This window comes from Podarcis muralis, chromosome 12 (assembly GCF_964188315.1).
Source record: "Podarcis muralis chromosome 12, rPodMur119.hap1.1, whole genome shotgun sequence".
Taxonomy (NCBI): domain Eukaryota; kingdom Metazoa; phylum Chordata; class Lepidosauria; order Squamata; family Lacertidae; genus Podarcis; species Podarcis muralis.
In genome coordinates, this window is record NC_135666.1 from 36,971,460 (window position 1) to 36,998,448 (window position 26,989).

A 26,989-nucleotide genomic window follows, 5' to 3' on the forward strand; every position below is an offset into this window, starting at 1 on the left:
TTATACGGAGTCAGAGCACTCAGTGTTGCCTACACTCAGTGTTGCCTACAATCTAGCTCAGTGTTGCCTACACTGTCACTAGCTCTATGGGGTTTCAGACAGGGATATTTCCCGGTCCTCCCAGACGATGGCAGGGAGTGAACCTGGGACCTTCTGTGTGTGATCTATCCCTGAGCTGCAGCCTTCCCCCACAAACCACTGAGCTATGGCCAGGGGCGAGCTAATCCTCACGTTAGAAGAATCTGGGTCTTGTTCCTTTGAACAAATGCTTCTGATTGAACAAATGCTTTTAAGCCGCTGCTTTACAGTGTCGACTGAGGGCACTCTCTGCTCCTTTGAGTTTCATTCTTCTTAAATTGTTTGCTCAGCAACAGCGACACAGGTGGGCTTTTCTAAGGAGACTCCCCACCTGTTCGGCAGCAGCTGTTGCCAGCATAAACCGGACAGAAAATTCCTGAAACTGTAGCTTAATAATCACACATTGGTTCGCTGGAAATACACTGCATTATTCAATTTAGAAATTCCCCTTTGGCGAGCTGACAAGTAGTTTTTCCGGACATGTGCCACAGGCAGGATGAGTCATGGCTTTTCATTTTGCTTCCTTATTTCTCCCCCCTCCGGAGCCCTTATTTAAAGTCTGTGACATTGGCTAACGATAACAGAAGTGGCTTGGGATAACAGAAGTGGCTTGGGAACGGCTTCCTTCAAAACTCTCTTAGAAGAAAGATTCTTAACTTGCATATTCACCACTTTTTCATTATTATTATTATGCGCTTGCAGGAATTTGTCACGGTCTTGGTGCGAGACCCTCGGATAAAAAAGGAAGACTCCTGGCATTCACATATAGACTATGAGATCTTCATTCATGTAAGTACACCAGCTACAGGGAAAATGCTTTTGCAGCACTTTTGCCCATGTCCTTTGATCGCTGTGTACATATGCAAACTGTGCCTTACAGCGCATGAGACAAGCGGTGTCTTTAAACTGATGTGTGTGTGTGTGGGGGTGCTAACCCCCAGTTCAGGGGCCCGATCAGCCCCTCAAGCCAGTTTTTCTGCCACCTTCCTTCCCAATTCCACCAGTTTTGGTGGCAGCAGGAAAAGGAAAATAAAAAAAATAAAGGAGACACAGCACTGTGGCGGTCAGTGTCTTGACACACACGATCCTTTCCCTGGTTATCAGCTCTGATGCGATGCTTTTGGTGTTTCCACATGCCCTTGAGGTTTAGCTGTGGTCTCAAGTGTGTAGCCAGTGTGGTGTAGTGGTTAAGAGCGGTAGTCTCGTAATCTGGGGAACCGGGTTCGTGTCTCCACTCCTCCACATGCAGCTGCTGGGTGACCTTGGGCCAGTCACACTTCTTTGAAGTCTCTCAGCCTCACTCACCTCACAGAGTGTTTGTTATGGGGGAGGAAGGGAAAGGAGAATGTTAGCCGCTTTGAGACTCCTTAAAGGGAGTGAAAGGCGGGATATCAAATCCAAACTCCTCCTCCTCCTCCTCCTCCTCCTCCTCCTCCTCCTCCTCCTCCTCAAGCCTTTAGTGTGGCAGGCTCTGACCTGTGGAACTCCTTGCCAGTAGAAGTTTGGCCATACAATCCAGAAAGGGACCCTGCCAGCCAGCTCTTAACCCAATGGTGTCTGACATTTTTTATTGCATGTTTTTAGTCTGCGTGCTGCCTTGTGATGTTTTCTACGAAAGTGCCAATTATGCCGCAGCCCAGTATACCTGAAGGAGTGTCTTCACCCCCATCGTTCAGCCCGGACACTGAGATCCAGCACCGAGGGCCTTCTAGCAGTTCCCTCACTGCAAGAAGTGAGGTTACAGGGAACCAGACAGAGGGCCTTCTCGGTGGTGGTGCCCGCCCCATGGAACACCCTCCCATCAGATGTCAAGGAAATATACAACTATCTGACTTTTAGAAAACATCTGACATTAAAACATCAAACATTAAAACTTCCCTAAACAGAGCTGCCTTCAGATGTCTTCTAAAAGTCAGATGGTTGTTTATTTCCTTGGCATCTGATGGGAGGGCGCCACTACCCAGAAGGCCCTCTGCCTGACAGATGACCCCTCAACCTCTGTTTAAAAACCTCCAGTGGAGGAGAAGCCACCACCTTTCTTCAGATGTAGAAAGGTATCTGAAGTTAAAAAGAATACATTTAGAGTCCTTGCAAGTGTTGTTGTTTTTTCCTACTAAAACACAGGCAGTTTTATTTAAGTACATAGGGACTCTGTCTTACTCCAGGCCCATACTGGGGGGAGTGCTGTTTCCAATAACTTGATATTTTTGCTAAGGCAGTTTATTATTGGGTGGTTATTGAATCCTGTACCCTAGTTTTACCTGCTTCAGATGTAATGGCCAAGTCTGAAGGCTGCAGCCACCCTTTTGAATTTCACCCTCTTGTCTGAATCCACATACCTGCTCTTTCCCCACACGGCAGTTCTTTTCATCCGCTCCCGGTTTGTGCAAATTACAACTTGCCCCGATCTGATTTCTTGGCATAAATTGGGTGGAAAGGAAGTGTAGCATTATGCACAGAAGTGTCATTTCTGATTGTTCAAGCTGCAGTTTGGAGAATAATCCTAACCCTTCCTTTCTCCCTGTGCTCTGGAGTTTTGATAAGTAAAGAGAAATAATCTTCTTGATTTAATCCAGTACGCTAGTGAGACTAGGAAAAGCAACCACATGAGTGATAACACGGGGCATAGTTTCATGAACAGGTGATGCATTTTATCTTTCAGGAAGCAGTTGGGTGACTGACTTGGTCTCGTGAAGCAGCTATCAGTGGCATCTGTGATAATTGCATTGTATTTAATAGAACAGGATAAGGACATTGGTGGAGATATAGGGAAGCACTTAGACTTCTAGGAGTAAGAATCAGGATGTTGGATGGGCTTTTAAAAAATGTAGACTTTAATATTTTGGTTCTTTCACTACATACAACAGCATCCACAGTCTTCCTCAAACATTACATGTATCAAAAGAACTGTAATGGAAACATGGCCTTGTGCTTTTGTTGTTGTTTAGTCGTTTAGTCATGTCCGACTCTTTGTGACCCCATGGACCAGAGCACGCCAGGCACTTCTGTCTTCCACTGCCTCCCGCAGTTTGGTCAGACTCATGTTTGTGGCTTCGAGAACACTGTCCAACCATCTCGTCCTCTGTCGTCCCCTTCTTCTTGTGCCTTGCATCTTTCCCAACATCAGGGTCTTTTCCAGGGAGTCTTCTCTTCTCATGAGGTGGCCAAAGTATTGGAGCCTCGGCTTCATGATCTGTCCTTCCAGTGAGCACTCAGGGCTGATTTCCTTAAGAATGGATGCGTTTGATCTTCTTGCAGTCCATGACTCTCAAGAGTCTCCTCCAGCACCATAATTCAAAAGCATCAATTCTTTGGCGATCAGCCTTCTTTATGGTCCAGCTCTCACTTCCATACATCACTACTGGGAAAACCATAGCTTTAACTATACGGACCTTTGTTGGCAAGGTGATGTCTCTGCTTTTTAAGATGCTGTCTAGGATCTTGCCGATCAGCCTTCGTTATGGTCCAGCTCTCACTTCCATACATCACTACTGGGAAAACAACCATGGCTTTAACTTAGCCTTGTGCTTTAGATGATAATTATTTTAACCTGGCAGTCACATGCAAAGATGTTCCCGTGATCTGATTCAAGGTTCTCCTGGATTCTCTGTTTAACTGTGGATTGTTTGGGACGGGGTTTGCAGATTCTGGTCTGGGAACTAAAATCCTGTTTGGGATCAAAGGGATTTCCAAGCCTTGCAAGTACATCGGCTGAAACCTCCACGTTTTCCATTTGGGTTGCAGCTCCAGCAATTTGCACTGTTCTGACATTCAGGGGCAGTTTTAGAAGGCACTTGTTAGGTGGCACAGAGGCCTGGGGTTAAGAAAGGGGCCTGCTGAGCATTTGCTACCTCGCCATGCCTTGCGCTCCTCCTTCCGGCAACTTCTGAAGCTAAGCTGGTGCTGTACATATTGCGCTGCTTTCCTTTGGACCACATCAGCGAGGCTGAGGTCTTGTCATGTGGGCCGCCCAGGACCTCCATGCACACTGCCCAGGCTTGCTTCCCAGGAAGGTCACTTTACTGCAGCAGTCTGACTTCACCCCCAGAGGCACACTCCATTGGATGGATGCAAACAATGAAGTTCTTGGGTATTGGGAAGGCGGCGCATCTTCGAGTCACGGTGAACAAGTCCTGTTTCTTTACAGACAAACAGCATGTGCTTTACGAGGAAAACGTCTTGCGTCCGGCGGCGCTTTCGAGAATTCGTGTGGCTTCGCCAGAGACTTCAAAGTAACGCAGCGCTAATGTGAGTCAATGTCCAAACGTTTCTGAAACTCGCTATATTAAAGCGTACACCTAGCTTTTCCCTCTCCCAGAGGGTAGGTTAAAAACCTCATTTTTTTTTTCTGAAAGAGGAATAGGAAATATAGCCTTGATCTAGTGCTGTGGGGGGGGGGGGGGGAGAAACGCTTGATCTTTCTTGCCTCCTTGTCAGGACCGGCCCTACCAATAGACAGAGTGAAGCAGCCTCCTCAGCACAGGAGATGTTGGGGTGGGGGAATGGCAATAAAATGCTAGAGGCTGTGCTGTGTGTGCCACATGCCTTGTCCCCTAGCCTGCTTCCCTCAGGGCATTGAAGGCTATGCTCTGTTTCCAGTGTCGAAATAAGATTCAGATGCCAGTTCAGTTGGCTTTTGCATGCAGGAGGTGCAGGGCTTTTCCTTGTCCTTTGCCTTGGGCAGCAAAATATCTTGGACCGACCCTGCACCAATAATCAGTGTTATATGCTTGCAGGGTAGGGGACATGGAGAAGAGGGAAGCAAAGGCTTCCATTCAAACCATCCCTGTAGTGCCTCTGCCTTTCCCAAGTCTCTTGTGCTATTAATAATATCCTGTATTATTTATGAAGTCCTTGACGTTTTGCTAAGTGCTATGCAACAAAAGGATGCTGAACGTTTTGCTAAATGCCTGGCAAATAATTAAAACAGACAGGCCTCTGCCAGAACAACTTAACATATTTTTTTTACATGGCACAAAGGAAGGAGAACATTTTGTGGATGAGGTACAGAGGAAGCTACAACATCAGTCACACATGAGAAGGGTACCCACCCATTCAGCAATGCACATGCAATCCCAGTTTAGTTAGTGTGGGTACTGTGGTGTAAACCACTGAGCCTTGGGCTTGCTGATCGGAAGGTCAGCGGTTCGAATCCCCGCGACGGGGTGAGCTCCCGTTGTTCGGTCCCAGCTCCTGCCAACCTAGCAGTTTGAAAGCATGCCAGTGCAAGTAGATAAATAGGTACCACTCCGGTGGGAAGGTAAACGGTGTTTCCATGCGCTGCTCTGGTTTTGCCTAAGCAGCTTAGTATTGCTGGTCATATGACCCAGAAAAACTGTCTATGGACAAATACCGGCTCCCTCGGCCAGTAAAGTGAGATGAGCGTCGCAACCCCAGAGTCGTCTGTGACTGGACTTAACTGTCAGGGGTTCTTTACCTTTACCTTTTAATCATGAACAAGCTGTGATTTTTCATTCTCATTTGCTGGCCATAGTTTGTCAATTCAGACATCGCACCAAGCCATAGCTGAGCTCTCTTAACTATGGCTTTGTGTGTTGTCTGAATCGAGCTACTGTTCTTATTAAGCTGGCTTTGGTCATCATACAGATAGCACATTCAGAACACTCCTCTGCCAGTGAAACTATGGTCTTGAAAGCACATAGGGCCACCACGTCATGGAAGCCAAGAGGTCTGGGTCAGTGCCTGCATAGGCCATGCCTGGGAACCAAACATATGTCACCTTGTTTTCCAAGATGGAAGAAAGCTGAGATAGCAATGTAAAAAAAACATAATTGCTGAGGGAGGGAGGAATAAAGGATAGGAGAGATACCGCCATCTAACACTTCATGTATCAAATGAAGGAGAGCGTAGTAGCCCATGGAAGCTGTTGCTGCAGTGTTATCAGCTAATATTTAGCTTCCCCTCAAACGGTTCATAGCTTTTGCCGCAACAAGCGAACATGGCTGCAACTCTGAAGTTTGCTGTCAAAGTGTGTGGCTATTAGCTTTGCCAGGTGTTAAGTAGTTGCCCATAGAAATCCCAAGTCAGTATTGTTTCATCTGAGTTCAGCAATCCTTTTAACCAGTGCTATTTATCTAGAAAAAGAGGTGTTCACCAGGAACGCCTCCCTTGTTCTCTTATAATGGCAATGGTGCCCACCTAAGAGGTGCTGAAACTTGAGTTCCGGCTGAACCCCACCCCCCGCTTTTAACAAACAAACCCACAAAAGCATTTTTATCCATGCTTTTCATTTTGGGCTACTCACGCTTTCTGCTTTGTGTGTGTGTTTTAAAGACAACTGCCAGAACTTCCAGCCCGAACGCCCTTTTTCAACACCAATAACCCCCAACACGTGGACCAGCGCCGACAAGGCTTGCAGCAGTTCCTCCAAAAGTGAGTGCGCTTGCTTATTCTTCCTGTTTGGTGGTTTTCTTGTTTTAATGAGGTCATTAATTTCCGGGGCCCTCATCCCTTGTACACGACAGCCACCTTGTGGCCACAGTTGTGCATTTGCACAAGCTCCCAGGTAAGGGGCTGCATAAAGTGGCTGAGATGCTGAGCACACTCTGTTTCCATTCCTGTAACGTTTTGTTTACTCTGGGATCCCCTCCCCCTTTTACCCTTTGAAGGAGCACTGCATGTATGTATGTTTTTATTGAAACGTGATACGGTGAAGAAACTAAATTGCCACTCCCTGCTGCAAGCTCAACAGGCGCAAAACAGGCAAGAGGCTTAAATTGTCCTTTTTTGCAGCACAAAGAATATTAAAGCCTTACTTAAATAAAGAGACAGTGTATGTATTGTGTTCGGTACTGTATTGTGTTTGGTATGTATTGTGTTGTGATGAGGATTGCAGCATCAGTGGGAGTTTCACGGCAATAATTGCTCTTTTTTAAATATTAATTTTTATTAGTTTCCCACATTTTAACAAATCCATCCAAATTATTTAAATTTAATACATCCCCCCCCCAAAATACCGTTGCTTTCCCACTCCCGTTGCAAACATATGTCCATTACATTCCTGATATTATTGCTTCATTCTTCTTCTTTAATCACCTTCTCAACCTTCTATTATAATTGCTTTTTTAATGTACCTGCAAATTAGAAGCATAGTCCCCAGATTTCATAAGAACATAAGGCGAACGTGCTGGATCAGGCCAAGGGCCCATCCAGTCTAGCATCCTGTTCTCACAGTAGCCGACCGGATGCTTATGGGAAACCGCCAAGCAAGACCCGAACGCAAGACCCACACTCTCCTTTCCTGTGGCTTCCAGCAAGTGATATTCAGAAGCATTGCTGGCTCTGATTGTGGAGGCCGAGCCGAGCCATCGTGGCTTGTAGCCATTGAAAGCTTTATTCTGTATGATTTTGTACAGCATTGCCTCCTGTGGCAATGAGTTCCACAGCTCAACTATACACTGTGTGAAGCTGTACTCTCAGTTCTGAATCTTCCAGCCTGCAGCTTCTTTGGCTGTCGTTGAGTTCCAGGTTGGGAGAGAGGGAGAAAAACCTCTTCTCTGCCCTCCTTCTGCATGCCAGACATAATTTTATAAAGGTCTATTGTGTTAACTTTTCTCTAAACCAGTGTTTCCCAAACTGGGGCCTCCAGCTGTTTCTGGACTACAGTTCCCATCATCCCTGACCTTGCTAGCTAGGGGTGATGGGAGTTGTAGTCTCAAAAACAGCTGGGACCTGAGTTTCCCGAGCGCTAAACTGAGAAATCCCCAATCCTGCAAGCTTGTTTCATAGGGGGATTGCTCCATCTCTGTGATCATTTTGGTTGTGTCCAGCAAGCATGCAGCCGCTGTCGAACCTTCTCCTTTGGAATGGTGAAATCGATTAGTAACCCTCTTGAAAATCAGTGGTGTCACCGTGGTCGGATTTGGGGCAGAATTCTAGGGCTCTGCTCAACAGAGCTGCTTACCGCTGTAAGACCATTAAGTCCACAGTGGTCCTAACGGTCACATCCTGTGTACAGGCTTCCTCTAGGGATCTGTTTGGCCGCTGAGAGAATGGGATGCTGGTTTGATGAGGCCCTAAGCTACTGAAGGTAATGGGGCCCCTTATATGTCCAGCTGTCCTTTGTCAACAACAAATTGTCACTGTTTTTTGTGTTGAATATATGCTACATGGTAATTTATGGACCTAATAGGTATCTAAAGCCATTTGCACATAACAAAATATGTCTTTTATCAAAGTAATTGTTGAACTTATATCTTGGAAATGTGCATCCAGGGGTTTTTTTTCCCTTTAATTTTTTTGGGGGCCCCCAAGAGAGCAGGGCCCTAAGCTATAGCTTGTTTAGCTTATACGTAAATCCGACACTGGATGCTAGACTAGATGAGCCTATGGCCTCACTCACCAGAGCTCCCCATATGTTCTTATATAAAATTACGACGATTGTAAATCCATTCACCAACCCTTGTTCACATGGCCAATCCATTTTTGATGGCCATTCAGCTGTTAAAAAGAATCTTGCTCAGGTCTATGGGCCAACACTTTATTCAGCTGTAAAAACAATCCCATTCTAATACAGTGGAACCTTGGTTCTCGAACTCAATCCATTCCAGGAGTCTGTACGACTCCTGAAACCGTTCGAAAACCAAGGCGCAGCTTCTGATTGGCTGCAGAAGCTTCCTGCACTCAAGCGGAAGCTGCTTCAGATGTTCAGCTTCCAAAAATGTTTGAAAACCAGAACACCCCTGGCTTTTCAGAGTTTGGGAGCCAAAACGTACAAGTACCAAAGCATTCAAGAACGAATGTACGACTGTATTGTGTTATTGGTATTAGATGCTGTGAACAGCACTGTCTTGTCATAATGCTATATACAGTGGTACCTCTGGTTACGTACTTAATTCGTTCCGGAGGTCCGTTCTTAACCTGAAACTGTTCTTTACCTGAAGCACCACTTTAGCTAATGGGGCCTCCTGCTGCTGCCGATTTCTGTTCTCATCCTGAAGCAAAGTTCTTAACCCGAGGTAATATTTCTGGGTTAGCGGAGTCTGTAACCTGAAGTGTATGTAACCTGAAGCGTATGTAACCCGAGGTACCACTGTATCTACACTCATTTTTTTTGCTATTGGCATGCTCAGAACAGTTTATTTTTGCCAAAATAAACCTTATTTCATATTTGATCCCCTGTCCCCTCCACACCTTTAGCTTCTATCCTGTCCCATAAAGCTTCCCATAATTTTTCTTCACCGCAGTGAGATTACCTAGGAAAGATCCAGTGAGGGAAAGCCCTGATGTACTTTCATTGCCTGCAGCTGCCATTTTTTACTGGCGCAGAGGACTCTTATTCATAAGCAGGATTTATAACGTCTGGGAGAAACAGCTAGGATTATAGCTCCTGTTACAGTGTTTATACAAGCATTCCCTTCCATCCTGTGGCCACATAAACATCAGTGGGCTGATCGTCTGATGGAGGATCTGCCTTGGGGTGTCGCAAACTGGAAGGGCTGGGGAATCCCCCATCTGTGTAATGTGTAGTGAGGGGTATGGGATCCTGTATTTATGTTCCTTGGCTCGTGGGTTGAGCAGGAAGATGGAAGAGGAGAGAGTTGCATTGTGTAATGGAGCATAATTCATAAATAAGGGATTCCCAGCCTTTCCAAGGTGCAAATTCCCTGGAAAGGGAAGAAATGCTCAAAATAAACATACCGATTTTAGCCCAGAGATGTAAGGGAACTACTACAGCCAACAGGAAAATTGAAAGCACGTTCCTAAATTAGAATTAGGAAGCCTCACTCACATAAGAATAGCCTCTGAATTGTGTAAAGCAATTATGTGCCCTTCTTGGGCACCCAAATTGTGCCACTTTTGAGATCAGGACCTCCGCCCCATCTAAATTTCCTGTTCACAAGCCATTTCTCCACCCACAAAACCATTTTTTCCAGTTCTGTGGTCCAGTGAGGGCCACAAAATGCCCCTGGATTTACCCCTAGAAATACGTACAAGACTGAATAGCATTAGGGATACCTGTATTTGTGAGACAACTATGCAGACTGGTTTTTCTACAGTGAATATAGCTTTAAACTGGATCAACCACGGTTGAGGTTTGAGGGCTTGTGGACAGAGGTTCCCTGCTTGCCAAAGGTCCCTGGTTTCAATCCCTGCCCCCTGCCTGGATCCCCGAGGAGACAGAAGAACTAAATGGGTAGAAAGGCAGCTCCTTATGTTTCAGAGGAGCTAAAGGTGTTCAGAGGCCTGCAGGTTTCCTGCCGAGCGGAATCTGAGCTTGCCCTGCCCAGAATCTTGAGGGAAGGGGCAGAGCCTGTCCCTCAACATTGGACATGCTCTGTTCTCCTACTTTGAAAATCTAAACCAGAGGCTGGGTTTTTATTAAAGTGAACGAGCAGGCGCTCCCAATTAATTAATTTTTACGCACAGGCTTTTTGTCTCTCTCTGCAGAGCCAGCGCAGCACCGACATAAAACGGTCTGCAGCTTTTATAAATAGCCGTGGCTGTTTCGGTGCCAGAAGCTGCTTATGGCCTGAATCTCTGGAAACACGGAGGAGGGCAGCGAAAAAGCAGCCTAGGGTTCGAGTTCCAACTTTCTGTGGGGCTCCCCCCCCCCACTGCATCTAGGAGAGGGAGGAAAGGGAGAGGTTCCTGACTAGAATGTATGCCAAACCATAAGTCCAGGCCCCACACAAATTTCTGTTGATAGTGTCTGACTAGGATGGTACATCTACCCTCCTTGAACAGATGCACAGTCTATGAACTAGTCGGCAGTGTGAACTCTGGTCTCTTATGGGGGTTGTTTCCGTTTATTGGAGCAAATGAAAGGAAACCGCCCTTCCTAAGGGAAGGGGATGAAAGAGGACCCCACCAATGTTGTGGAAGCTTAGGTAGGCCCATCGCTGCTCTCTCTGGCACGATTATACTTCCTTCTGTCTGCTGCCATGGGAGCGAGGGCAGAGGAGCGAGCCAAGAATACCTGTTGCCAGAGGCAAAACTAGGCTTTACTTCTCCTGGGTCAAAGACCCAGTTTGGCACCCAATCCCCCCCCAAAAAACATTTCTGTACACACACACGCGCGCACGCATGCACGCACGCACGCGCGCGCACACACACACACACACACACACACAGGCTCAAGGGTGCTCCTCTGGAGGTTTCACACGGGCAACCCCCCCCCCCCCATTACGGTGCTGCCCATTGCTGAGAGTGGCAACAGGTTTTTTTAAAATGTACCAGATTTTCTGCAGAAAGGGTGAGTGAGTCCGCATAACATTGGGGGTTGTGGAATGTGTGCTGGAATTTAATGCCCACAACATCATGGGGACAGGGCCGGATTTAGGTTTGTTGAGGCCCTAAGCCAGGCTTCCTAAACCTCGGCCCTCCAGATGTTTTGAGACTACAATTCCCATCATCCCTGACCACTGGTCCTGCTAGCTAGGGATCATGGGAGTTGTAGGCCAAAAACATCTGGAGGGCTGAAGTTGAGGAAGCCTGCCCTAAGCTACTGAAGGTAATGGGGCCCTTTATATGTCCAGCTGTCCTTTGTCAACAACAAATTGTCGCTGTTTTTTGTGTTGAATATATGCTGTATGGTAATTTATGGACCTAATAGGTCCATACCCAACGCAAAACACCGTTGCTGTATGTAGGTTTTATTTTATTTTTTATCTTATATATTGGAAATATACACCCAGTTCCCCCCCTTTAAACTTTTTTTGTGGCCCCCCCAAGAGAGTGAGGCCCTAAGCTACAGCTTGTTTAGCTTATACGTAAATTTGGCACTGCATGGGGATACTGTTTCATACATTGGGGTCCTGCAGTCAGAACCCCTCTGCAAATCCCCTTTCTTGGATTTCTTACTATTAACCACCTCAGGGGGAAAAATTGGATTTTAAAACAAAAATGGCAGTGACCCAAATTCTCCCCTAAACTATGAGGATGGCTATCCCCCCCCCCCCCCCATGAGATAAGTACGAGAGAATGCATTTGTAAATGCAACAAAACCAAAGAGGGGTTTTCCAATGTCAGCAACAAAATGACAAAGTCACAGGAAACAATTAAGATATTAAGTGGAACAAGCAAATGGAAACAAAACCTACCATGGCCACTATATAATAACAAACAAGGTACACTGTGTACAAGTCACTGGAATGATCCAAACAGTACACTCCAAATAGAAAACAAATCAATTCTCCAATAAATACTGAATGAAACTTCCAGAACTGGAACTCGTTTCATGCTTTTTCAACCAATGGCTGCTAAGAACCCCTTATTCTCAGTAGAGCATGAGACCCTTGATCTCAGGGTTGTGGGTTCGAGAACCACGCAGGGCAAAAGTTTCTTGCGTCTCAGGGGGTTGGACTAGATGACACTTGTGGGCCCTTCCAACTCTATAGTTCTAGGATTGCCTCAATTCTCTGGAAGAATTTTCCTCTCTCTTTCTGGGTAGTGTCAGTACAATAGACCCTGAAAACATACATGTAATTTGTACGCTACCTTTTTTTACACATGGGAAGCTCATTTCAGTTTTCAATTTTGTTAAAAATGTTCTTTTATTATTATTATTTTGCATTTTTATTTTTTTTTGGTAAACTTTATTGCAGCCTCCGTTTCGCGAAGATTCCTGCTGAAACATCTATGTGTGTGCATTCAATAGAGGGCACCAGAACACAGGCTGTGTTTGCTTGTTTCTGCGGTCTTGTTTCGCCTCCTCCTCCTCTGCTCCCTCCCTTCCACTGCCTTCCCATCATAATATGATGTAAATGGGCTGAGTAAATTTGTTGAAAACAAAATCAGAGTGTTAACCTTCTGCACACATGCAGGCCTGCATCTGTCACTATATTGGGTTACAGAAGATACAGGAAATCTTTAGTTAGGATTAAGTTGCGCTGCTCAGCCATATGCTCTCCTCCAACAGAACAGTGTGTAATATACCTAATAAAATCATGTTGAAAAGAACCAGATTTTGGCCTCTGTCCAAACAAGACCAACCACATGTTTTGCCTTTATTAAAACATACTTGTTTTTAGCTCGGGGAGGAGAAATTCATTCTGATTTGTTCATCCTGAGCCCTCTGCGGATGGTCTAAAAGCAAACATCGCAGAGATTACTTTATGCACAAACTGTTCTTTGGAGGAGCCAAAATGTGGGTTTGGGCTCCCGTTCCAGCAGAGATTAGGATCTTCAAAAGCCTCTTTGTATGCAAATGCTCCAAGCTTCATGTGAGCCAGGATCTTGACCCACAAATATAAGAAGCAACAGAGAGTGCCTCTGAGCATGCACAGACTGGTCTTCCCTTCCACCACTAGGTAGGGAAGAGTGCGGCCACTAAGCAGGCCTCAGGCCCTTCATGGGTCCATACAGGTGTGTACGAAAATGTAAAATCTGTAAAACCCTTTGATTGTATCCCACTTTAATAAGAGCATTGAAGCCTCATATAAATCTATTTGTTGTTCTGTAAATTCAGGTGCACTGCAGGTGTTGCCATTTTGGATTTGGCTGGTAACGTCAAACTGCAGTGTGAAAATTTAGCCCTCTTTCTCCCTGTCTCTTGCCCTGGGGTGTTTTCCTTGAAAGATACCCTGCTCCTGTCAGCCAAGTTAAAAAAAAAAGGCAAAGAACCCCTGGACAGTTGAGTCCAGTCAAAGGTAACTATGGGGTGCAGTGCTCGTCTCTCTTTCAGACCGAGGGAGCTGGCATTTGTCCACAGACAGCTTTCCGGGTCATGTGGCTAGTATGACTAAACCGCTTCTGGCGCAACGGAACACCATGACAGAAACCAGAGTGCACGGAAACACCATTTACCTTCCTGCTGCAGCGGTACCTAGTTATCTACTTGCAGTGGTGTGCTTTCGAACTGCTAGGTTGGCAGGAGTTGGGACAGAGCAATGGGAGCTCATTCCGTTGCGAGGATTTGAACCACCAACCTTTTGATCGACAAGCCCAAGGGGCTCAGTGGCTTAGACCACAGTTTAGACAACCCCCTTTTTTGCTGATAGAATGCAGAAGGATAATGACTGTGTTGGCTATCCCTACTAACCCTCACTGCTGATATAAAGGGTGGGGATTTCTCCCTGCCAAAGGGGGGCTATACATGTAGAGACCCTCCAGGCAAAGGGGAGGTCCTGACTGGGGCTGGATCTCCCCTCAGATGTGCCTACAGTAGCATGCATGCAGAACCCCTTCTCTTATGTGCTGTGTTCCTCTCAAGATATGAGGCAGGCAAGCAAGACATTTACATCTACTTGTGGTTAGTTCTGCAGCAAGCCTGCAACTTATAATCCTAGAATTGTAGAGTTGTAAGGGACCCAGGGGTCATCTAGTCCAGCCCCCTACAATGCAGGAATCTTTTGCCCAATGTGGGGCTCGAACCCCCTAGTGCTGGGCATCATATATTACCCAAAACTGGTTTGAAGTCTATACTGTGATACCGGTTTCATAATTTTTGACCTGGCAATATATTGCAAAACATGGTGTGTGTGTGTGTGTGTGTGTGTGTGTGTGTGTGTGTGTACCCGCTAAGCAAAAATCACAATGTGGGGAAAAACTCTGAAGCCAGCCAATGCCTCTACATAACTCCATCCTTCATTAAGACATTGTGATATATCAGTATATCCTGATGTTTAGCTGGTGATATATCACAATGTTGAAAACCAGATATCGCCCAGCCCTAGAACCTGTGACCCTAAGATTAAGAGTCTGATGCTTTACTGACTGAGCTATCCCAGCATTTAACTTGTGCACATTCAGATTTATGCGCCTGACAATAATAATAAAAATAGGGCACAGGCATCCGGGAAAAAAAGACTTTGGCAGTCCTTCCCACCATTGCACCCAAGGTCTTTTAAGGTGATTTTGACATTAGGCATGATTCCCAGAACATAACCCTCGGGGCTTACTATACATTTCAACTAGTAGACCCTCTTAATGCAAAAAATATCGGAGCCCCACGGTTTATTTCACAATAAAAAGCTTGGGGGAAAGATGATTTTAGGGCATGTGGGTGAACAAAACCCATATTTCAGTTCACAGGTTGACTCAGCATCGACATGTTTGCGCTGCCAAGTTCCTGTACCTGTTGTTTAAGGGGCGTCTTTCTGATTTATTATTTCTGGTCCCTTCACTTCTTTCATAACCTCCAGATGGCACTGTTAAGCAGAAAAGGGAATAACGGTAAAATAACGAGCCTAATGCAAAATAAAATTGGAAATTGAATTATAGCTATTGGGGTGGGGGCAGGGAGTGGGGGGAGAGAGAGAAGGTAGCCTTGAGGTGCTGACCAACCTGTGCTTTTATCACTTCTGTTTGCTGTTCCCAAGTGTTAGGTTACCAGCAAGTTAATAACAGGGCTTTGTCGGTTCAAGGCTTAGCAGAATTGCACTGGACACGAAATAAAGCTAAAATGAATTTCTGTCCAATATCATTGACATTAGTGCTCATTACTTTTGTGGCGCAACGCCTCAAACCATCAAAAATCAATTTTAAAGATTACCGATTATTTTATAAAGAAAATAAAATACATTTCAAACAGCAACAAAGCAGTAACAGAGTATACTCTCATGAATAGTGACTTAGGCTTTAGTTGGGTGGCAAAATCAAACTACTGATAGCACCATTTTTTATTATTATTACAAAAAAAAAAACCTGCTGAGAACTGAATTGCATGCATGCGTGCTGTATTCAAAAGTCTTTTTTGTTACAAAACTCTGAATTTAAAAATAGGGATGTCAGTATGTTGTTTTAAAAAAAGATCCTTCGTTCTTCCTAATCTTGCAACAAATTTAGAGAGCAAACACTGATAGTTTCCTTTTTAAAAAAAACAAACAAACCAATGCTACTGCTTTTTTGTGTCAATTATGGTTTGAAGCCATAGAAGCTACTGAAGGCATCAAGAAAGGTTTCTGAGTTAAGATTAAGACCTAGTGAGTTTGATGGAAGAATTGAGCAACCCTTTCTTCAATGTAAAATGCTTAACTTTGGCTACAATTTGATCCGTTGTTTATTAACAGAATTCAATATATCACATGGCTTAAGAAAAGTCATTCATACCCTATATGCTATTTATATATTTCATTTATACCTCATATTTTATCCAAGAAGCTCAAGTTTGTGTACGTGGTTCTCCCCCTCGTCATTTATCCCCAACAACCCTATGAGGTAGAGGCTAGACTGAGGCAACGACTGGTCCGAGGTCACCCAGTGAGCTTCACGGCCGAGTGAGGATTTGTACCCCTGTCTCCTCAGGCCTAGTCCAACGCTAACCACTGCACCTCATAGCAAGTGGGGTATTTGGAGATTTGCTGTTGTTTGAATAGTTGCGGGTAGAAAAAGGCTGCTTCACTCACCATTAGGAGGGTAATAGCAAGCCGGAGAATATTTGCTTAATTCTTCATACAGTGGTGCCTCGCAAGACGAAATTAATCTGTTCCATGAGTCTCTTCGTCTTGCGGTTTTTTCGTCTTGCGAAGCACGGCTATTAGCGGCTTAGCGGCTCTTAGTGGCTTAGCGGCTATTAACGGCTTAGCGGCTTTGCGAAAAAGGAAACAAACTGGCAAGAACTCGCAAGATGTTTCGTCTTGCGAAGCAAGCCCATAGGGAAATTTGTCTTGCGGAACGACTCAAAAAACGGAAAACCCTTTCGTCTTGCGAGGCATTCGTCTTGCGGGGCACCACTGTATCTCCCCTGCCTCATTGCAGTTGAAAGTGCTCAAATAACGTGTGGCATATTGATGGACAAAGGTTTAGTTGCACTCTGAGCAGACCCATTGAAAACAACGGACTTAAAGTCAGCCGTGACTTTTAAGTTTGGTCATTTCATTGGATATACTGTTGACTATAAGTATCCTCTTCGGTTGCATTCCTAACTCCACTTACCTGTGGGTAAGGCCCATTGAATTCAGTAGGCCTTCCGAGTAGACGTAGTTAAGATTGTGCTGTGCGCAGGATTTCGCCACAGGGCATTGAACCCTAATCCATTGGTGTTTATGGACAGCTGATATATATATGCAGGCATTCTTAACCTGTCTGAATGCAGTATTTGAAATCTTTGTTCAGTATACGGCACTCAAAGTTTAGTGGGTGACCATCCCCTTTTTTCCAGATAAATATATAGGCACCCCCGTTTTGTTTCAGGTAGACATAACTGATTTTGGCTTGACCATCTCACTTCCTTTTATTCACCTGACACTGGAACCATCCTACTTCCTTCTTTAATCCTCATAGTAATTAATACTGTAGATTTCCAGGCCTAGCCTATCTATTGACTCAATAGCCTTTTGCTCAAGATGTATTATACTGTATCAAGTACTCGACCCTTATGAGAGAAGATTTTAATAACATTGTCTGGTTTTAATGGCCAAATGACACTTGAGACAATCAGAATGTGCTTTTATGCTAACCTTCCGTGGGGCAGGCAAGGGATGGCTTTAGTTGGCCATACTGAACGAATGGTCCCTTAGAGAAAATTGTTTACTTTGATTGGTTTCAGAAATGAAAGTTGGGGGCTGGATGCTATGAACTATTTATTAAAACAGCTAAGCTTATCTGTGTAGTATTTTAAGGACCTAATTCTCCAGTTACTGGGAGCAATCCACTTGCATTTTCAAAAATGTTTTGCAAAAACCAGATTAGTTCTGCCAGGGAGGGGGAGAATGCTGTTACTGTTTAATACAGTTTGTGCTAATTGCACATTTAGTTGAATTAAACATTTTATGCAGAACTGAGTGTTTTTTATTTTAAATGTGTGTATTGCAATTATATTTTAAAAAGTCACTGAAATGTAAGGTTCCCTTGCTCCAGCTTCCACAAATTACTTTCCCAACCTGTGTAACAGTAGATAATAATTGCACATGGCATTCAATTTGTACATATCTTTAAAATACATATTTTTTTTTGCATTTGTGCATTAAATGATTTCTGTTTTACAGAGGCATTTGAAGGTCCAGATCTTACAGCGCCTTATACTTAGTAATGTTTTTGATGTGTATACAAAGTAACTGATTCTGAACCAGTTTCCATAGTAGTATGTTATTTCAGCCCTTTCGCCCCAGCCAAAAAAGTAATTGATCCACATGGTAGTAGCAGATGGTTAAATGGAAAAAAATGCCCTTGGAATTATTCTTATAACAGATGTTCAAAACTATTAGTGCCATGCTTTTATTCACCTAAAATTCCAAATAATTTATTAAAGAAAAGCACACATCCAACCATGCCAACATATATACTGGATTCAAAACTGTATTGGAAGTTAAGTTAAAAATATTTTTAAAAGGAAGACAATGTTGAAAAAATGATATCGGAAGGTGGTTCATTTTTCCTCTTTATTTTCTTTAAAGGATTCTGCAGAATCCTCTTCTGCTTTCAGACAGTAGACTTCACCTCTTTGTACAAACCCAGCTGAACCCAGAGGACATTGAGGCATGTGTATCTGGACACACGAAATATTCCGTTGAAGACGCAATCCACGAGTTTGCATGTTTGAAACGACGGTTTCCTGTAGAAGACGAAGGGAGGAAAAAGGAGAATTATGCAGACTCCGATTCCGAAAGGTTACTTCCTTACATTTTGCTAAACATGCACATATGATAATAAACACAGTTCACTTTTGTTGTTGTTGATGCAGTGCTAAGATAATGAAAAAATTAATTGACTGAGATTTTATTGAGCTGTGACAGCTCATCATAGAAGTCTTCACATACACCTCCACACTGAATTAATGAATGCAGTAGAAATTCAATTATCTGCATTCTGATTATGTGAATTTCATTTAGTCAGACTTGAATTATTCGCGTTTAAATTATCTCGCTAAAAAAAATATCCAACTGCACTCCAAATGGCTAATTAAAAGTCCAAATTTCCTGTCTCTCTTTTGTGACTGGGGATAATTAAAGTTCTCCTCTGTTACTCAGGCTTTGAGTGTGTTGTGAAAACCAATTTCCTCTCTCTTCTTTCTCTCCCTCCCCCCCCCCACTTCCCCCCCTCTGCAGTTCATCCTCAGGGCTTGGACACAGCAGTGATGATAACATTTCCCATGGATGTAAAGGAAGCACAGACACAGTTCCTGAAGAACCCTGAAATATCATTTATGTGTTGCCATCACTCCAATGACAGATACACGCCTTCTATCTTGGTTGAAAGTTACAGATGACATAGACTGACCATGCACCCAACTTCCAAGGCATCCCTTTTCTCAGTTTTCAAAACAGCCTGTTCATTTGCTATGTATGCATTTTGTAGCCTTTGTTATATTGAACGATACAAATACAGTCTGCACCACAACACCTAAATCAATGAGATTTCTTAATGTGATACTGTGGGGTTCACTGTAAGGGAAAAGAAAGGGGTGGGGTGGGGAAACCCTGGAATATCAACATTCTGGGAATCCACAAAATATATTTTTATCTGGCATTTTAAATGGTGATACTGTGGTGGTCTTTCTACTGTGGTGTTGACTACGTAACTCAGCTGCAACGCAGAAAACCAAAACGCCATTCAGTCGTAAGGTAGCAGAGGAGTACATGACCAAATGGGTTTTCTGAAAAGTATGTTTCGTTATTAAGCTTTCACCTTGAAAGGGACCGCTTGGGTACAATGCTATATGGCCAGTTACAGGCCGCTTGAATTAAATAGGCTTGACCGTGCAGTTCTGTATATGTCTACTCAAAAGTAAGCCAGATTGAGTTCAGTTAGGCTTACTCCCAGGCTGCAGTCCTGCAGTCTACCTGGCAATAAACCCCAGTTGAGACATATATAGGATGGTGGTATAATCCTGCCTAACCGTGGCAACAGGTCTCACTTTTTTATGCGTGACTAAGAAACACGTAATGATAGAGGCCTATCATTAAAAACCCGTGCTGTTACATGGATATCTATCTATATATATTTACACTGTTTTAAAGTGAATGTTCTTGCTGGAGGATGAAGGAAGGGAACATGTTAACCAGCGAGTAACAGAAATAAACTTCTGGATGAAAGCTTACTGTATCACTGCAGATGTTTAAACTATCTAGCTTGGCAGTGCCATAAATTAATTTGTGTATGTTTTGACAGCCTCACTATAACTTCACTGGCACTCCATCCAAAATTTCATTTATTAGGAAATAAGTTGTGTTCAAATCTAGTAAGGCTGAAATCCTGTGCCTACGTACCTGGGAGGAAACCTCCCTGAACTCTGTGATCCTTACTTTTGAGTAGTCAGGAATAGGATTACACTCCAGTTGTGTTTTAAGGACCAGGGTGAGTTTGGGGGATAGGAATGGGGAGGCCAGATAGCTACCACAAGCCAATGATTTTTGTGTGCATGTGATGTCAGCATTTGCACAAGGTAAACTTCATTAAGTGTCTTGCAGATAATATTTTTGTTGAACTGTACAAAAATATCCAGGGGCCCAATCACTGAAAGAGAGCTAGCAGCAAGATACATATTTAGGCTGCTGTTGGAAAAATAATAATAATTTGAGCCATTAAATATACAGTGATAGGAATTGTTGCTGAAAAATTAGCAACAGACATTAAATAGGAAAACTGCAGCAGTGACTAAAATGAACTGGAAGGAGACATTGTTTACTTTTTAAAATGACATAGCTGTGCTCATTACTGTTAATTTGAAGCAATTTGTGCACTTTAGATTTAGTAGTCTGCGAAGATACCAAGCCTAAAAACTTCTCAGCATCGATGTGATTGCACTTACTTGATATTTCCTCATTTGATATTTAGTTATTTCAGCCTGAGCATCATTTCAGAGTTTATTCAGTCTCAAGTTTGGGTTTTGTTATGGTCAGAGTGTTGTTTGCTTTATCACACATTGCACAAATTCACCTTTTGTATTGTTACTGTGTATTAGTTGCTTCCTATACCTTGGACAGCTGCCTTTCACACTGTAACTGTGATGTTCTTTTTTTGTACACCAAATATTAGTGAAATATTTACATGCTGATTCTTCTGTGTTCTACCTTTTTAATATGTGTAGAAAATGTTTGTATTTTGTCACATTTCAAAATAAAATATCCTGTAAGTATTTTATTATTGTATTCTTTATCTAAATGCAGGGTACTGATTTGCTTCTGGCTAACATTTGTAGTGTATTAATGATGAGATTTACTATAATATTTTGTTTTCTAATCATATATCATTAACATCCCCCCCCCTTTTAATGTCAATTAATTCCCAGCTTTTAATTTTTTAATGCTTTCCCTTTTTGTATACATTCAAAATATAAAGGAGAAAAAAATGTTATATTTCCAAAGTTTATATTTATCCATTATTTCATGCAGGCTAACAGCTAAAAAATATTTTTGTTCTTTGTCAGTATCTACTGGTAGCAGGAGCACTATTTTATTTTTATTTTACACTTTTTGGCATAATACACAACACCTTACAGAAAACATATTGCAACAACCTGGTATTTGGAGCAACTCAGCTTTTGCAGGAAACAAGAAACAATACACAATTTTTCATTTTAAATAAACAGTTTAGGGTCTTTCCACACATACCCCAATGTAAATTTTAAAAAAGTACTCAGCTCCTTTGCTTCCTGGTAGTTATAAAAACATTAACCAAAAAAAAGTGTTCTTCATAGGAAACTAAGTGTTTTCACGCATAAAAGGAACACTTGCTTTAGCAATGCATCCAACTTTGCTTAAATTGTATAGTGTCCCAATAGTTTAGTTTCTTTTTAGCAAAGGCTAAAATTCCAGACTTATGAGAGAGAAAATCAGCATTTATAAAATACCATATTGTTTTTCTCTCCTTTTGAGTACACTGCATCTATAAAAACAATTCTATACATCATTTATTTGAAAACAATCAGAAGTGCTACTGCTTCTGTATATTTTGTGCTCTTTCTCTCTCTCTTTCATATTAATTTGATACAAACCCGAAACAATCGGACAGAATAGTTCCTTTTGCCTGAAATGTTACTCTTCCCTTAAAAATGGCATCGCTCCGGTTCTACATCGAACAGCAAATACACTACTACAAATAGGGCAGCGAGGGGGGGTTAGAGAGGGTGAACACAGAGAGGGAGAGTATCCTTCTGAGAGGGTCTTGAACTTCCCAAAAGCAAAGTAACCCTTTCCCTGCTGGACTCCTGCGACTTCGAAACCAGGCGTGCATCCACAAACCCAACTTTCCCAAGTATTCGCTCCATCGCAGCGCTTTTCCAGTAACTTCTTTCCTTCTCACGGATTAGTTGCTGCTCCTCCTCCTCCTCCAGGTGGATTTTTTTTTTTTAAAAAGAAAAATAAAGATGGGACAGTTGACTTTCTTAGCAACACCCCTGAGTTGATTTCCACTGCCTAACTTTTTGTTGCTGTTAAGGCACACAAACCCGCACGGAAAAATCTCTTTACTAACCATCTGCCCGAGGAGGCAAACGAGGACTGCCTTCGTTCTCAACAAGCCTCTCCATCCCGCACCCCACCCCAGAGTCTTTGCTCCTCTGGGTACCACCTGGAGTAACAAGATTGCTGGTTCCTTACCTCCAAGGGCCTCGATCCACTCTTCCATCCCCCGCCTCCCCCTTCCAACCCACATGGCTGGACCTTTTTTTAACCCCCCCCCCCTTGCAGCAGCAGTAGCAGCAGCAAATGTTGCGCGCTGAAGTGCGGGCGTGTGCAGGGCGCTTGCTCAGCAGCAGCAGCGCGCCCGCCCTCGCTCCCCTCCCGGGGACGCTGCTGCTGCTGCTGCGTTCCGCGCGCCCTCCATGTGCCCAAGCGCTGCTGGAGGCTGGTTGTCGGGGAGGGAGACGGAGGGGGGGAGAGGAGCCGGCCGGCCTTGATCCCGTAACCCATAGCAACGGGCCAAATAAAAGACTAGGAGGGGGAGGGAGAGGGGGGAGAAGACGCGAGAGAGTCAAGCCTCGTCTAGCGCATCCACCGAGCCGGCAGATCAAAACACCAACCGATTATTTTGCTTATTGTTTCGATCTTCCGGCTCCGGTGATCCATAGCTTGCAGATTATAGCGTTTACAGGCGCGCGCGCACAAATGAAAATAAATATAGCGCGCGCGCCCGCGAGCACACAAAATCTATGAGATGTTTGCGTGTTATATGTACAGTGCTTCCCCCCCTGAAAGAATTACTCTCATTTTCCTATTGGTATTGATATGCTACCCCTCAATGAGGCCAAACGTAAATGCACAAAATGTTTAGGGGTGTGCGTCCCCCCAGAAAAAAAGCACTGTAATATGTATATACAGACACATGCATGCATGCATATACATAGATACATAATAGCGTGCACGCAGACACATAAAGAAATATACATAAGTATGTGTATACAGAGACACATACAGACATACATGCACAGGAATACACCTACATATGTATAGTGTGTGTTCTCTATATATGTATGTCTAGACACATAAATACATACATATATTGTGTGCATGCTGTATGCGCGCGCGCGCGCGCGCACACACACACACACACACACACACACTCATCTATGTACACGTGTACATGTGGATGCGGAAAGAGAGAAAGAAATTGGACGTATGAACAAGTCGACAAACAAGACCTTAAAACATTACCACTGCAAGAACACGCATAGGTACACATATATAGATATGAGTGCGGGGCATGTTTTTGCAAGCAGCAGCCATGCGATTCTAAGGCTTTCTCTCTGCGCTTGTCTGGCCTCCTGATTTCTTTCTCTCCCTCCCGCGCTCTATTTGCATGAGAAGATAAACATAGAAGGGGCTGGGAAACGTTAGGCAAATGGGCTGCCGCCGCCGCTGCAGGGCGGGGGGCGAGGAGGACGCCAGGCCCCGGCGCGGCGGGGAGGGCCGCCTTTGTTATGCAAGCGGCCTCCCCGGCTGCCGGCTGTCGCGGCTGCGCGTCCAGAGCGAGGTTGGCCGGTGACTCTGGGCAAGAAAGGTCATCGGAGCTGGGAGGGGGCTTTGTTGTCTGCCAGGCTCTGTGCAGAGAGAGGGAGCTGGAGAAGAAAAGGAATCGCAGGGATGGGGAGCTGGGATAGAGGCAAGAAGAAGAAGAAGATGATGCCCCCTTGAAAAGGAGGAAGAGCCCGTTTTAAAGCTGCCTGGTCAAAAGTTTAACACGAGGAAAAATCTGTAGGCCACACATTCCACATTTGGTTGGAGCAAAGCAGCAAAGGCCTAAAGCCTTCATAGAGTCACCCACTGTATAACTGGATTATTCGCAGCTAAATTATTCTGAAGTGGGCTGGCTGTTGTTTGTTCACTAGGCCTTTAATGTCCCAGGGTAAGCTACACCCTTTAGGTAAAGGACGCGGGTGGCACTGTGGGTTAAACCACAGAGCCTGGGACTTGCCGATCAGAAGGTCAGCAGTTCGAATCCCCGCGACAGGGTGAGCTCCCGTTGCTCGGTCCCTGCTCCTGCCAACCTAGCAGTTTGGAAGGATGTCAAAGTGCAAGTAGATAAATAGGTACCGCTCTGGTGGGAAGGTAAACGGCGTTTCCGTGCACTGCTCTGGTTTGCCAGAAGCGGCTTAGTCATGCTGGCCACATGACCTGGAAGCTGTACGTTGGCTCCCTCGGTCAATAAAGCGAGATGAGCGCCGCAACCCCAGTCATCTGCAACTGGACCTAATGGTCAGGGGTACCTTGACCGTTAAGTCCAGTCGTGGATGAATCTTTACTGGCTGAGGGAGCCGCCGTTTGTCCGCAGACAGCTTGTGGGTCACGTTTTTCTGAATGTTTAGTCAGAATCTCCTTTCTTGTAACTTGACGCCATTGGTTTGAGTCCTACACTCCAGAGCAGGCACCCTCAAACTCGGCCCTCTAGATGTTTTTGGGACTACAATTCCCATCATCCCTGACCAATGGTCCGGTTAGCTAGGGATGATGGGAGTTGTAGTCCCAAATCATCTGGAGGGCCGAGTTTGGGGATGCCTGCTCCAGAGCAGGAGAAAACAAGCATGCTCCTTTCCTCCATGTCCTTAAGATATTTGAAGATGGCTATCGTATCTCCTCTCAGTCTCCTCTTTTCCAGGCTAAACATACCCAGCTCCTTCAAGCACTCCTCATAAGGCTTAGTTTACGGACTCTTGATCATCCTAGCTCTTCTGCACATGTTCCAGCTTGTCAACATCCTTCTTAAATTGTGGTGCCCAGAATTGGACACAGGATTCCAAGTGTGGTCTGACTAAGGCAGAATAGAGTGGTGCTATTACTTCCCTTGATCTGGACACTATACTTCTGTTGATGCAGCCCAGAATAGCATTAGCTTTTTTTGCTGCTGCATCACACTATTGACTCGTGTTAAGCTTTGAAGTAAGGAGAGAAGATGGCTTTGAAGAGCAGATGGGCTCATGCCAAATTCCAATATCCTCTCAAAATGAAGGGCAGTTCCAAAGTATTTCATATTCATTCTCTCTCTCTCTCTCTCTCTCTCTCTCTCTCTCTCTTTTTTTTTTTCTCTCTCTCCCTGTATGGCTTCCATGTGAGGCAGATAAAGCATTTGTTCGAGACAAAGTTATGAGAAAAGGTTCAGTCCATCATTCAGCAAAAGGCACAGGAGCTCTGGCAGGAAAAAAAGTCTGCAGCCCTGCATGTAGGTCAAGAGTAGAGAAACCTCAGAAGAACGAACAGTTGGGGAATGGCGTTATCTGCCCCCCTCCCACAATTTTTTTGAAGTGAGGATCAGTGTATTAGATGACAGTTGTTTTGTTACTGCGCAGCACTGTCATTGCTTCAGTTGGAAAAGTCACCTTTCCTTTATCAACCCACGCTGCAAATCAGAAACTGCCATTTCCAAAGCCTGCAATCTGTGTGCTCCTGTTTCAAACCCCCACTATTTAGACAGCTCAGAATTTGCTGGCAGCAGAAGCATAACTTTCACCCCATATTGAAAGGAGAGTGTCTGAAAAAAACCTGATCCTTATTTGAAATACAGTATTTTCAAAAAATTATCCGCTCAGAGATACGGCCTCTGTGTCAAGTCAGTTTTTAAAAGCAGATAGCAGAGTAGGAAGGAAGATGCATATTCCAAGTCTGACGGTTGATGGCATGTTCTACACAGATTGGCAGCAGTCCTCCAGGTATTCAGACAGGTGTCTCTCTCCGCCGTACCTGCAGATGCCAGGTGTTGAACCGAGGACTTTTTGCACGCAAGGTAAATGTTCTGACTCTGAGCTGCAGCCCTTGCCCATGTAAAGCAACATATTAGGTAAGATAAAGGTAAAGGGACCCCTGACCACTAGGTCCAGTTGTGGCCGACTTTGGGGTTGCGGCGCTCATTTCGCTTTACTGGCCGAGGGAGCCGGCGTACAGCTTCCGGGTCATGTAGCCAGCATGACAAAACCGCTTCTGGCGAACCAGAGCAGCACATGGAAACGCCGCTTACCTTCCCGCCGGAGCGGTACCTATTTATCTACTTGCACTTTGACGTGCTTTCGAACTGCTAGGTTGGCAGGAGCAGGGACCGGGCAACGGGAGCTCACCCCATCGTGGGGATTCGAACTGCCGACCTTCTGATCGGCAAGTCCTAGGCTCTGTGGTTTAACCCACAGCGCCACCCGTGTCCCAAAGCAACATATTAGCCTGACTAGAAATCACAAACCTTCATCCCACAATACTAGTTAGGAGAGGGCAGATTGTGGTTGCTTGGTCGTGGGAGGCAGCCTGCACATGGTCAGAGGTTGGTTTGTTTTGTTATTTTTTTAAAAAAAAAACCCTTTGCCCAGGGCTATTCCATATTCCATGAAAGCAGTTTGAGGAGGGGCACTGCGTACTGCTGAGCATTAGCTTAAATTAAGCACCAACGAAAAAGGTAGAATGGCAGATTTCAACAAGGCACAGTGCTTATTCCCTGCGTGTCTGCCAGGGTCGCCATCTCCTTACTCTCTAATGTGATTGTGTAAAGCACTTTTCAGTCACAGGTGTCAGCTTCTGAGCAAAGGCGTAATAACTCATAGCAAGCATATGACTTTAACTCAAAGGGACAATCGGTACATATTTCACATGGGTCT

The 26,989-nt window shown here is 44.4% G+C and overlaps 1 protein-coding gene and 1 long non-coding RNA gene across 4 annotated transcripts in view; one reads left to right on the forward strand and one right to left on the reverse strand.

Annotated features, from left to right (window-relative positions):
* The window catches only part of SNX10 (sorting nexin 10), a 52,416-nt gene extending 31,361 nt beyond the window's left edge, over window positions 1-21,055 (forward strand). For all 3 annotated transcript variants that reach the window (XM_028751432.2, XM_028751433.2, XM_077937031.1), the window contains 5 exons: window positions 781-867; window positions 4,226-4,326; window positions 6,373-6,471; window positions 18,375-18,587; window positions 19,026-21,055. In XM_028751432.2, the coding sequence (XP_028607265.2) occupies window positions 781-867; window positions 4,226-4,326; window positions 6,373-6,471; window positions 18,375-18,587; window positions 19,026-19,113 (588 nt within the window). In that variant the 3' untranslated portion in view covers window positions 19,114-21,055. The remainder of the gene's footprint in view (window positions 1-780; window positions 868-4,225; window positions 4,327-6,372; window positions 6,472-18,374; window positions 18,588-19,025) is intronic.
* On the reverse strand, window positions 17,895-22,883 carry LOC114607857 (uncharacterized). Its single transcript, XR_003709237.2, has 2 exons — window positions 22,518-22,883; window positions 17,895-18,532 (listed from the first exon to the last, which is right to left on the reverse strand). It is a non-coding gene; the product is annotated as an uncharacterized LOC114607857 (long non-coding RNA).
* Between the last annotated feature and the right edge of the window lie 4,106 nt (window positions 22,884-26,989).